The sequence below is a fragment of the Drosophila elegans genome, unplaced genomic scaffold (genome assembly GCF_018152505.1).
Source record: "Drosophila elegans isolate 14027-0461.03 unplaced genomic scaffold, ASM1815250v1 contig_476, whole genome shotgun sequence".
Lineage (NCBI taxonomy): Eukaryota > Metazoa > Arthropoda > Insecta > Diptera > Drosophilidae > Drosophila > Drosophila elegans.
In genome coordinates, this window is record NW_024545863.1 from 263,656 (window position 1) to 276,544 (window position 12,889).

Here is a 12,889-nt window from a genome sequence, read left to right on the forward strand (position 1 = left end):
CAGGTCCTTATTTAGATACACTGAAAAAGAAACGAAAGTTCGATTTGCGAATTATGTGAGATAATAAGTAATTCGATATCAAAAAAAAAGGAAAATTAGATTAGTTAAAAATATTAGTTATTTTTTTTAAAGCACTGAAAAACATAATAAAGAGACTTTTTTAAATATTAAATCATAGCTAAATGGATAAATTCCCATGGGTAGTAGATTAAAAAAAATAACTATCAAAAACCAAAAGCCTTGTGATTTTAAGTATCGAATTAAGAAAATATTTATCATTTTTGCTTTCTTCATCCCATGTTATATTTTCAATATATCATTATTTCCCAATTTTTTGAAAACCTATTTTGAAAGTGTTGTATTCCCCACTTGCGTGTGTGTGCGTGGCCAATGCGCATACATTTGTGGCAAAAGCTTTCAAAAGTATTTGCGAGCTTGTTAGTTTTCCGTGTTTTTCGGCTGCACCCTCGCCACCGAGCTTTGATTGTTGTGGCGTGTGTGTGTGTGTGTGTGTGCTGCAATCCTGTTGCATGTCATTGAGCCATATTTTTGTGTTTTCTTTGGCATGTTTGCTGCGCAGTCGAAGGCACAACAAAAGCGGAAATCCAGACAACCTGCAATGGCATTTTGGGCATGAGGGGCCAAAAGGAGGGAGAGTTAGTTGGCTGCCATAAACAGGCCATGTTAAGTAGGCACTGGACCCATAAACAGCTTGGCATAAGCTTCTCTCACATCGATCTATGCAAGTGTCATTAAGGCCATAAGCCCAGCCAAACAATGCGTGAATATATATCCCACTGAAAAACTAAACAAAGACATAAACACGCAAAGCTGACATTATTTTTAAAAGTGCAAATTTAGTTTTAACCTCAAAGGAAGTAATTAGTGTAGCTTTTGCATACAAATACGTGCATTCATGGCGCATACGGAACAACAATCAGGGCAACGACAACGACAATGGGGTTGTTTCAGATATATATACATACATATAGAGTGGGCCGTATACATTGAGTGCAAAAAGCATGTCGACAATAAAACGGCATACGAAAAATGTATATCCACAAAATACGTATAATAAAAAATGCAATAACAACCGCAACAATTTTAAATATGCAAAGGCAACAACAAGAATGCAACGGTAAATGGTGTTGCCACCACTCACCACGCCCCCTGCTGCCTGCCCCCACAGACATATACACAAATACACATGTACACTTATACCGCACACACACAACCATATTGACTAAGTGCATGCGGTTATTTTAATTACCAAAACGTTGCCGTGGCTGCTCTCGTTGCGTTGTCGGTGTATTGGTGCCGTTGTTGCGGATAAATCCGTTAATTAATTTGCATATTAATCATGCAGCTGGCGAATAAAAACGGGGACGAACAGCAAAAAACTACAGCCCATCAATTTTCGTTCGAGGCGGCAACATTATATCGAGATCCATCACACACACTGAGTACACTGAGTACACATACTTGCCTTCATCACCTTCTGATTTCTTCTGGTTGTTTTCCCCCCGCAGAGAACATCAAGCCGTTGACCTTCGACGAGGTCTACAATCAAAGCAGTCCCTCCAATTGCACCGTTTACGTGGGCGGCGTCAACAGCGCCCTCACCGCCCTCAGCGAGGAGGTCCTGCAGAAGACGTTCGCCCCCTTCGGCGCGATACAGGAGATCCGTGTCTTCAAGGACAAGGGATACGCCTTCGTGCGGTAAGAGCTATTAATTGCATTTCGAGGAGCAAATGATTTTAATTAATTACGCTGCTATTGATATTATAAATTCTGAGAAATACCAGATTTTAATTGAGTTTATTAAGTGTACAAAACTATAACTGTAATACTTATGAAATGGATTTTTAAATTTAAATGAATACTACATCGTTAACTTAAAACATAACATTTTTATTTTGTGTAATATACGCTTAAAAGTTTATTAAATAAAGATTTCCATTAATATTGGTCTTTAGAATATTGAATTTGTTTCAGTTTTTATGCATAAGAATATGGAAATGATTTTTAACGAAATTAACAACAATCTATTATTGTTAAACACAATGGGGGTTGTTATTTAATATTTTTATTGTTAAGCTTACTACACTCAGAAAACAAAATTGCTAAATTTTAAAACAAGTTCTTGAACTTTAGAAACAATGGACCAATATGAGTCTACCATATATTTTTGTTAAGTAAAAAATGACATTAAAAACTTCTTTATTCCATATGATAGACTACACAACCTTATGTCATTGTTTAGGTTTTTTTTTCCTAAGAATATGTGTTTTTTTAGTCTATCTGATAGCCCCTCCAATTACACTTTCATATTGTATTGTTTCGGTTTTGTAATTAATTAATTAATTTCACCCCCCTTCTTCCGATAGCTTCTCCACCAAGGAGGCGGCCACCCACGCCATTGTGGGCGTGCACAACACCGAGATCAACGCGCAGCCCGTGAAGTGCTCGTGGGGCAAGGAGAGTGGTGACCCCAACAACGCGCAGACCATCGCCACCCAGGCGCTGAACAGTGCCGCCGCCGCTGCCGCCGGTTTCCCTTATGGAGTGGGTGCGGCTGCCGCCGCCGCCGCCTACGGACAGCAGCTGGCCGCCACGGGCTGCTGGTACTCGCCCACGCCTACCTATCCAGCCTCCTCGGCCACCGCTGCGGCGGTAACTCCGGCGGCGGCCAGTGCAGCCGCCGTGCAGAACCAGTTCCTGCAGGGCATCCAGGGCTACCACTTCGGCCAGTACGGCGGCTATCAGCAGGGATACATGGGGTGAGTGCGGGGGTCGGAGGTCAATGGTCAATGATCAGGGGTGGCCAATAACAGCCATTGTCATGACACTTACGAACAATAATTATATTAGCTTATGTGCCGGGGTAGCAAAGTCTCCCAGGGGTGTTAGGAACTACAGAGACAGAATCCTATGGGTTTAACTATGATTTAAGTGTTAATAAAATAAAAGCTTAAGCTAAAATGCTTATTAGAAAATAAGAATTATAAAGAATCTTGTAATACGAAACTTGGTAAAATAAATTATATTAGACGGATTCGGTAGGATATAAAAATGTGTAGACTTCTTATTTGTATGTAAAAAAAAATTTAGATATTAGCGAACATTAAATATACACACAAACATTTCTTTGAAAATTCATTACTATGTTATAGTTTTATCTAAAAATTATTTATGAAATTTATGAAATGTTTGATAAGACTGTTTGAAATATTCGTATGACAAATTAAGTCAATATTTCTATAAATTTTCTAATTGAATTAATTAATTCGATTTATAACTCGTTTTCTAAACAATTAAAATCACAGCTGCCAAGTATGAAATTTTATGGCTTTTATAAGCTAATAAAAAGCAACCTCGCATATTTTTCTTTCCGTGTGAGGAGAGAAATTCAACGGCACCCATACACCCAATCCAACTGTGTACTTTGTGCAATGATTGAACCGCCACCGGGGATCGGCAAAAACAACAACAGAGACGACACCAACAACGACAGCATGACGGATGGGTGAATTCATTTGCTAATTGCGAAAGTTTTTCATTTGCACCGTCCTCGGTCTGCGGCCGTATGAAATACATTTTCGCGTCTGTCGGGCTGTCAACATAACGTGCTATTTGCATCGCAGTCGCGTACATTTTGTTTTCCCGTCCCCCAGCTGGCATCCCTTTTGGTTCTTAAATCCCTTTGCCATCCGGCGACTGCCCGTGATAATTGTGGAGCACACCACACTCCGGGGACTTTTCGCTGGCGGATCAGAGAACCCAGTAGTACAGCAGTATTGCACGGAGAAAAATCTCACCAAAATTCACTTTTCGTCTTAATTTTAATCTCCTTAAAAGATTTGTTTTATTACTCAATGTAATGCCATTCTGAAAAATTAATTGATAATGGAAAACATTTAAAATATTAATGATATTTAAGCAATACTTTTCTGATAGTAACCATAAAGAAACTTATTTTAAATCAGGTTTTTAAGTTAACGATAATGATAATTTTTTGTTTACTATTAAGAAAGTATTTAAAAAAAATCCCTATGACCATCAAATTCTATATAAATTTAATTTCTTATTAAATGAGACTAACAAAATGGAAATAAAATTTAAATAGAATTTTATGTTAAGCTATGGCTTAATCACTTGAAATAAAGTTAATGAAAACATATATTTTTTAAGTCTTCGAGAAATGTGGAAAATGTCAAATGGAAAAGGTTTTTCTATAGTAACCATAAAAAATTGACTATAAAATGTCTTACAAATATGAATTCCTATTAATTGTGTTTTCTAAGTTAACTAAGTTAAAAATAGTTAAATATTAAATGATGTTTAAGCTTAAATAGTGGGTACATAATGTATTAAACAAAAGTGAAACAGAGAAGATAGCTAGCTTTATATAACTTCCTAATTCTTTCTCAATTTACCCCTTAATAATGGTTTATCTGCGTGTACTCATGTTTGGAAACTTTGCACCCCCTTTGCAGGATGGGAGTGCAGATTCCGGCCACCTGGCAAGGCGTCACTCAGGCGCAGATCTCACCTGCCCAGCAGCTGGCAACGGGCGTGGCCGGCACCGCCATTCCGCAGGCCGCCGGCGTGGTGGCCTATCCGATTCAGCAGTTCCAAGTGAGCCCACAGGTAGGTGCCACCCACTCAAATAGAGATGCAGATTCAGATACAGATACACGGCCACATAGATATAGACACATTGCCCGACACATTGAAACATTTTTCGTGCATCTCTCCTACGTTTGTTGAAAGTTTTGAATGTATAGTATTTTGGATTCCATTGCAGTCCGCTCGATTCGATTGAATTCGATTTGATGCGATTCGATGCGATTCGATTCGATTCGATTCGTTCGGTTCGTTAGGGTGTGCGATGGGTTGTTTGCTCGGCAGCTGTGTGTGCAAACTCGATATGCGTACATATTTCTGGCTGCTATCAAAATATTCCATCGCCATTCGAATGCCTTTGCCTGCTAATGTTATTCTTTTGCATTTGCAATATCGAATGTGGACAGAGACAATTGTAATCTGTCAATATGCATGCATGTTTTTGATTAAATAACAATATACAGAAGGGAGAGGGGATAAAAACAATCGAACACAAAACACATTGAATATTAAAATAAACATTTTGATGATAAATATTAGTTACAAAAATTTTTTTGTCTGTGTGTCCTTGTTGGTGAAATATACTTTTTTTGCATGCGTTGCTTAGTAATCTTGCCATAAATTCGGCATTTGCATTAGCTTTTAAGTGTAATATATTTGCCAATTAGTTTGTTTGTTTTATTTGTTTATCTCAAGCGCTCACATTATTCAATGCCAGCAGAATATTTACTCTTGCCTATCAAATATTAAATATATGTTTTGTAAACAGAGAAGCAAGCCCCGTTTTTGCATTAAAATTAATTTTATTCCGTCTACTACTTTTTTCCAATTCTTACTAACACCCATATTATTTTTTAAGGTTTATCCTTTACTCTTGCAGGCACAGTAAACGCAAAAAGCCAAAAACCAGAAAATCCAAAACCAAAATTTTTAAGTACAGCTGCAATTTTCTGAACAGAAACAAAACCAAACTGAGCTGTAAATAAAATGCGAAGCGCAGAACACACAAATTGCAAACAAATTGATGGCAACTTGAAGTTTGGCGATTTTAGCGAGCCGCACCCCAGAAACAAGAGCAAGCGCTAGCGAATGCAAAATCCAAAATCCCACACCCACATAAATATATATCTATATATATATATACATATATATATATATGATTAACTAGAGCATAAATATCTGTCAACGCCCGTTAAGTAAGCATCATCGGTGGAAGCAAACAATTATTATGTATATGCAAAAAGCAAGGAAAGCAAACGTATTTTTAACCCTAGTTGCTTACACCACACTCACACACCCACACACACAAAACTCACACACCATATATTTTAATGCTTTATGTAAATGTGTTGAAGCACGCGGCGTATAAAAATAATAATGACAATTATTAATTAAAGAAGGCAACAGCAACAGGAGAGCGTGAATAAAAAAAGGGGAATATAAATTGGACTAGGGAAAACGTAAATCGAGTGGGTTGTAGCAGCCTAAATCAAACACAGTCGCGGCATTAAATTAAAATAAACATAATTAAAAATGCGTTAAAATTAATTAAGCGCACACGGACAGGCACACATGTGTGCAAGTAAATACATGTGTATGTATGTGTGTGTGTGTGTGTGTGTGTGTGTGCAAACTGCCCTTAACCCCACACAAAATCATCCTTTTCACAGCAGGACCCGCATCACTTTGTATTGCCAACTTTTGTGCGCGGTTTGGTTTTAGCTCGGCACACACACACACACACACATACACACCTTCCAACAGTACTTTCACTGGGCAAGTGAAAGTAGATTTTAAACGTATTTTTTAATTAATTTAACATTTACTCTTTTCAAAGTTGTGTGTAAAAGTTAAATGGTTTAAAAAAATATGTAAAATCTACTTTCACGCACCCAAACACACACTTAGCACTAGTGCCTATAACTATGATAGATGATACTGCTTAGAAACAACTGCCAGTTATCGGGCCAAGTGCAGTTAATTGGCCAACTAGCTCGTCATGTCCTGCTATCATCATTTCCTATATAGAATGCAACTGAAAGTTCACGCGCTCACACCGATTTGTGATCGATCAGCAATCGAAAGACAGGTTCCTACACACGCACACTCACACGGTCTTCTCACCAGCACTCGCAATTCGAAGTATCTGAACATATAGTAATCGTATCGTATAAAAGTCCAGGAAAATCCAGCCAGCCAACTAGCCAGCCCATTGTTTGCCTGAAATCCGAATATTCTTGTTTCATTAAGACCTAAGTTTCACGCTTTACTTTCAACAAGCGCTTCACGAGAGCCATATGTACAAAGCAGCCGCAAAAATGTTTCAAACTCCCTCCAAACAACTTATTCTAAAAAAAAACAAAACACGCCAGTATTAACCCATGTTTGTACTTGTTACGTTTATGGTTTTATTTCAGTTGCCAGAAGAGGAATGGTTAGCTGCAAATTTGTTGTGTTAGTTCTCTGTTGTTTAGGCCAAACGAAAGCGATAAGGAAACCCAAACCAAACCAAACCAAACCAAACCAAATCAATATGAAACCGAACCGATAACAAAACAGAATAGCCAAGTAGCTACAAATATATATATGGTATGAATACCAGCAATATATAAAAAGCGAAAGACAGAGACACATAGAGAGAGAGAGCAGGAGAACACAAGTAAAATATATTGAAAACAATCAAAGTATGCCATCGAATGATATTAATTGATATTAGCTAATCGAGCATAGCCGTAATAAAGTAGATATTATCGCCTAATCATATAAGCCAATAAAAACACTTGCAGCCCAAAAAGACAGTCACTCACAGGACACGATACCCAAAAGGCAAGCATTAATCAACTTATAGACAACACCAAAAATACTCACTCACACACTCACTCACTGAAAAGCATACAATAGGCAAATGGTACATACAACTAAAAGTGTAGAGAATATAAATGTAAAGTGGTAAGGCCTAGACTTATAGTTGGTTGATAGGTATAGAGTATACAGCATATGCATTAAACCAACATGCTTATATAACATATAGCAGATATAGAGACACACACACACACAACCCACTCACACACATGGTGTTTACAAATAGAGGAGAAAAACTAAATGCGAGCAACGTATGCTAAACGATATTTATTGTATATTGTGTTGTATGCGTTGGATGATAAATCACAAATAGTTGTTCAAAATGAAAACCAATTAAAACGATGACAGCAGCAACAAGAACAGGAAGCAAAAATCCCCAAGTAATAGAATATAGCAATACGCATACGTAACGTAATCGCAATCGCAATCGCATTCGCATATATTCGTACGTATCGGACAATTAAGCTGCAAGGGACGAAAAGGACGAGGCTTGATTTGCATTTGACACGCCCCAATCCCCAAAGCGACTGGCAGCGTGAAATTTGTTATGTCATTTTTTAGTGGAATTTTTCGCAGCTAACGGAGCAAAGCATTTAGTTACTCGCGTGTGGCCCTAGCACCAGTAAATGTCTATTCATAATACCCACACCGGAACACGTATAAGTATACAAAATAGTATATGGTATATACTATATGTTCGCAGGATGCGCTCACTCAGTACGAAAAGATGGGTCATTGGATTTTAACCAATGATCCGAGGATCGGCAGGACACGTAGTAGTCTTTAGGCGCAGTCGTACTGTATATTTAAATGTTTTTAGCACTAGAATATAGAGGAACTACGAGGCGCATGTAGATGTGATTTTAAAAAGGGCGGGATTGGGCCGCATAAATGCAAAGTGAAGTAAAGCTGAAAAATGCATTTTCTGTTGTTATTTTATTTTCTAGAAATTTTGTTAAGTGAAAAAACGCGAGAACAAAAAATTGAAATGTTGTTGACCAAAAGAAAAAAAAAATAATATAATCTATACAAAATAAAAAACAGTTTCGCAGAAAAACAAAAATTTGGCTAGGATACAAAGAAGAGAAAAAAAACATTTATAAGTGAAAAAGTTTATAGTTAAGAAAGAAAAAAACGAAAAAAAAAATTATCGGTTTGTTTGTTAATGTTTGCGCTACATATCAGTAAAGAGTTAAAATGGGTAGTTGGCACGTAGAAATAGTGAAGAGTTGGAAACTAAATAAGAATTGAAATGTGGAAAGTAAGAAGCATAAAAACAAGCTGGCGAAGTCGACGAACTAAATAATATACAAATATAAAAGAAAAAAGAAAAAAACATTAAAAATATATATAAATAACAGCTGTAACTGTATGTATTTATGTTGTGTATCTATAAAATGTGCTAAGTCATTTATATACGTCTATATATATATATGAACATATACAAAGTATTTATACACATGGATGCCCACGTCACATATACAGCAGATAGCAGAAAGCAGAAAGGACTAATCCTGGTAGAGGAATTTGCCCCAAACATGGCCACTACAAAAGTACTGTGTAGCTGCACTATATTGCAGGATGATTAATATTATTCATCGACTCAGGTTCCGTTCCGATCATAGCCCATTGCCATTGCCACCATTAGTCAAGCATAATTCAATTCCGAGTCCTTCGCTTTGTGTTGCTAATTCGGTTTGGTTTCAAAGCCAACCAACAACACACACTGAAACGATTGCAGTTATTAACCATTAACTACAATTTCCAATTAGTCAATTCGAAGTGTAATTAACTGGAGTGCTGAAACCGGAGCAGTTAGCAAAATTTACCACACGCAGCGCGAAAAACAAGCGATGCATGTGGGGCCACACATAGCATATAGTAAATTAAACTAAACGAAGGGAAAACAAATTTTAACGAGATCCAATTGCAGCAAGGCGAAACCGAAAATCAATCAAATAAAAGTATTATCTAAGCTACAAACAATTATATATATTTACATGCAGACAGACCCTTCAACGTGAATGGCAGTGCATACTATTTATCCGAGTTCTGAGTGTGTTTTCCATAGGTTTAATTACACACCAGTTGAGGATAAGGCAGGAGATCTAATTTACAGGCAGGCACAGAGCAGAAATATTATATTAAACGTACTAGTCACGAGAACCGTGTTGGAACCAAATCAAATTCAGTATATTCCGAGCAGGCAGGATATTTTTGTGCAATAAACCAGGCGTATTGAAGGGCATGTTATGCAATTAAAATTACACTAAGATTGTAAACAAATCAAATGCAAATGTAGAAAAATCAAATGATGAGCAAACAACCAAAAGCTGCTAACAAAACAAACATCAAAGGAAAAACAAAAGCTACAAACGAAAAAAGTTTTGGAAGGCATTCGACACGAGGACAGAACTCACAGATACAAATACAGAAGCAGATACAGACACAGAAACAGACACAGACATAGATATCGATATTATACGAACAATATATATATATATATATATATATATACACATATATATATACAGACGTAAAATATGATAAGTAAATAGCAAATAACTAAAGTAAACAAAGTATAGATATCGACTGCAGTATTGCAAATATTTTGTAGAAATTTAAGCATGTTTGAGTGTGTTTTAGGACAAGGACTAGTAAACACAAAGGCAAAAGGCAAACAGGATGAAAAAATTGAAAACATTGTAGCGGAACATAAGGGCCGAAAACATAAGCAAACAACCAAAAAAAAAACAAAAAATAACAGCAAGAACAAAGCCGAAAATTCAAAAACCTAATGCATAAGCTAAGTATTAAATATACACTAAAACAGAAATATATATACAACTTAAATACGGCATCACAAGTCACACACAGACATACACACCTACCAACACATACAAAACGGCATTTGCATAAGAAAACACACAAGTGAAAAAAACGTAACGAATATTAAAAGAGTTAATCAAATTAAGCATAACAAGAAATTCAAAGAAAAAATATTTATAGTTGAAAAAACAAACAAACAAATAAAAACCAGGATTATTTGATTGCGTATTTGTATACCAACGCGCCAAAGAAACCCGAAAAACCCAGCAGCGAATTGCAAGCAAAATATTATACAACAATGACAGCGAAGCGTAGAGGTCACCATCTCCCATCGAGAAGGTGTCGAAGGAGTGGTGACCGCGACAAGTGGGGAATGGTATTAGAGCTAGACGCTGGGTTGCCATAAGAGGCGAAACGCATAGAAAAATTATACTTAGGTGACAGCAAAAAAAAAAAAACACAAAAATAACACAGAAACAAGAGTGTAATAACAAACAAGAAAAGAAAAGAAAAGCGAAGGAAAGGAAAGAGAAGAAAAGAAAGCGAGATGGAAAAACAAAGAACAACTGCAACATAGAAATGATGAAAATAAGTAAATATACCGAATAAACAACAAAAATTATATTATGTATACATAAATATATTGAAAGAAAACAAATAAAAACGAACAAAAAAATTTTGTAAAAATAAAACATCTTGTTTGTGTTCTAATTTCTTTGGATTTTTTTTTCAGAATGGATACATTTGGTCATGGATGCCTAACTTTAAATGTTTTAATCCGATTTAAAGGTGCTAAAAATGTTTTAAAATGATAAATTATGGGAATTCTGCGTTGGTTTTAATTTTATTAGATTCTTGGCCTTATATAATTTTATTTTGTATTTGTTAACCTTGTCGAATTGTATACCATTTTTAATTTAATTTATTTGTATTCGATTATCATTTTTATTATTATTTGCTAATTTTAAAAAATCTGAAGATAAGCTCCAAACAGAGAAAACTTTTTTAAGAGTTAATTTATTGATCTCACCCCTGCCATCTTTATTGCCATAAAATTCAGGCAAAATGATTTTGCATTTTTTTGTCCGTTTGCTTTATGATCTCTGCATATGGCAGATTCTCCGTCTGGTTTTTCTCATTCCCCCGAGGCTTTTGGCCACCGCTATCTGGCTGTTGTTTTTCATCTTCCTTGTTTTTTTTGGTGGAGTGCGAGTTTCGCTTTCCATTTACACAGGTGACATGAAGAAGACGTTCTGCTACTTATGCGTATGCCCCACAGGTGAGTTCGTTAAAAACATTTATGCCCCGGATGGGGATCCCTCCGAGAACCGAGAGCCAAGCCACCTGCTTCTTGGATGGATTGGCATAACAAAGGGTGAGGACGGCACGTGCAACAATAACAAATCAAAAATTTACAAAAACAGAACAGCGACAAAATGCTGAAGGGGAAAACAGCAACAGCAACCGGAGGTGGAGATGGAAAATGCAAAGCGGAGAAAAATGTTTTAAACATATTTTTTTCGGCAATTCCTTTTGTTGTTTTAGCGTCGCGACTGCTGGCTCTTGTTTCACATTTTTGCCGCAGGTTAAAACCAGCAGACTCACACGCACACACACACATGCAAACGAGCCCCCATTTATATTTATTGTGTGCGTGTGAGTGTGTCTATTATCATAAGGATTTCAAGACACACACTCACACACCAAAGGACCCCATCATGGCTGCATTTTTAAGCAACATATGCGTTACTTTCACTTTCCCTCCACACACACATACAAATATGAGCGAGCAAAGTAATGGCGCTATGTTTGATTTGCATTGCAAATCGGCGTAATTTTGCAAAATGTCTTCCTATAAGGGAAACAATATGTTTTATTTACTTACATTTGACTTTGATTTCACTGTGTCATTCGCAACCCTCGTTTGATTTTGCTTTCGCAGGCGTGCACATGTTGGCCTTAGTTTCCTTAGCCTTCAAAAAACAAAAAGGCAAAATATCATATAAAAAGTGAAATCCAAGCCATTGCTTACTTTAACTTTACCCAGGAAATAGATGGGGGCGTAGGGAAAAATAGATTGTTTGACTTGGAAATGCTGTGTACATACGGATAAATACATTTTCGCCAGCAAAAAGATTTTCTAGGGATATATTTAGACTTGTACGAAAAATCACAGCTGTATTTAAGCATGCCATTGCTTACTTACTCTGACTTAAATTCCGTAATAATATTGTTTTTGGTACGGAAATTGTTGGTTAACCAAAAGGCGGATTGGAAATGAATCGTTTTTAAAGATAATTTAACCAAGTCAAACACAAGTAATCAACACTTTAAAAGAAATTTTACTACACAGTTTTAAATAAATATATTTTGAAACTATTGGCACATAACTATTTATTTTATAAAATATTAATTTTACTTGATTTGTATTTTATTAAACTATGCTAACAAAGTTTTTAATATGTATGCTATAGTAAAAACCCATCTAAATAATATAAAAGATCTAAGAAATCTAGGCCATTATTTGTTAGGTGCATAATCCGACCTTCGAATTGCCACAGTTTACAACTCC

The 12,889-nt window shown here is 36.3% G+C and overlaps 1 protein-coding gene across 1 annotated transcript in view; it reads left to right on the top strand.

The window, feature by feature from the left end:
• The window catches only part of LOC108148681 (RNA-binding protein 208), a 41,032-nt gene extending 33,240 nt beyond the window's left edge, over positions 1-7,792 (top strand). The window contains 4 exon segments of the mRNA XM_017275820.2: positions 1,530-1,719; positions 2,388-2,780; positions 4,497-4,650; positions 5,486-7,792. Coding sequence (XP_017131309.2) covers positions 1,530-1,719; positions 2,388-2,780; positions 4,497-4,650; positions 5,486-5,515 — 767 coding nt within the window. The 3' untranslated portion in view covers positions 5,516-7,792.
• Positions 7,793-12,889: the final 5,097 nt, after the last annotated feature.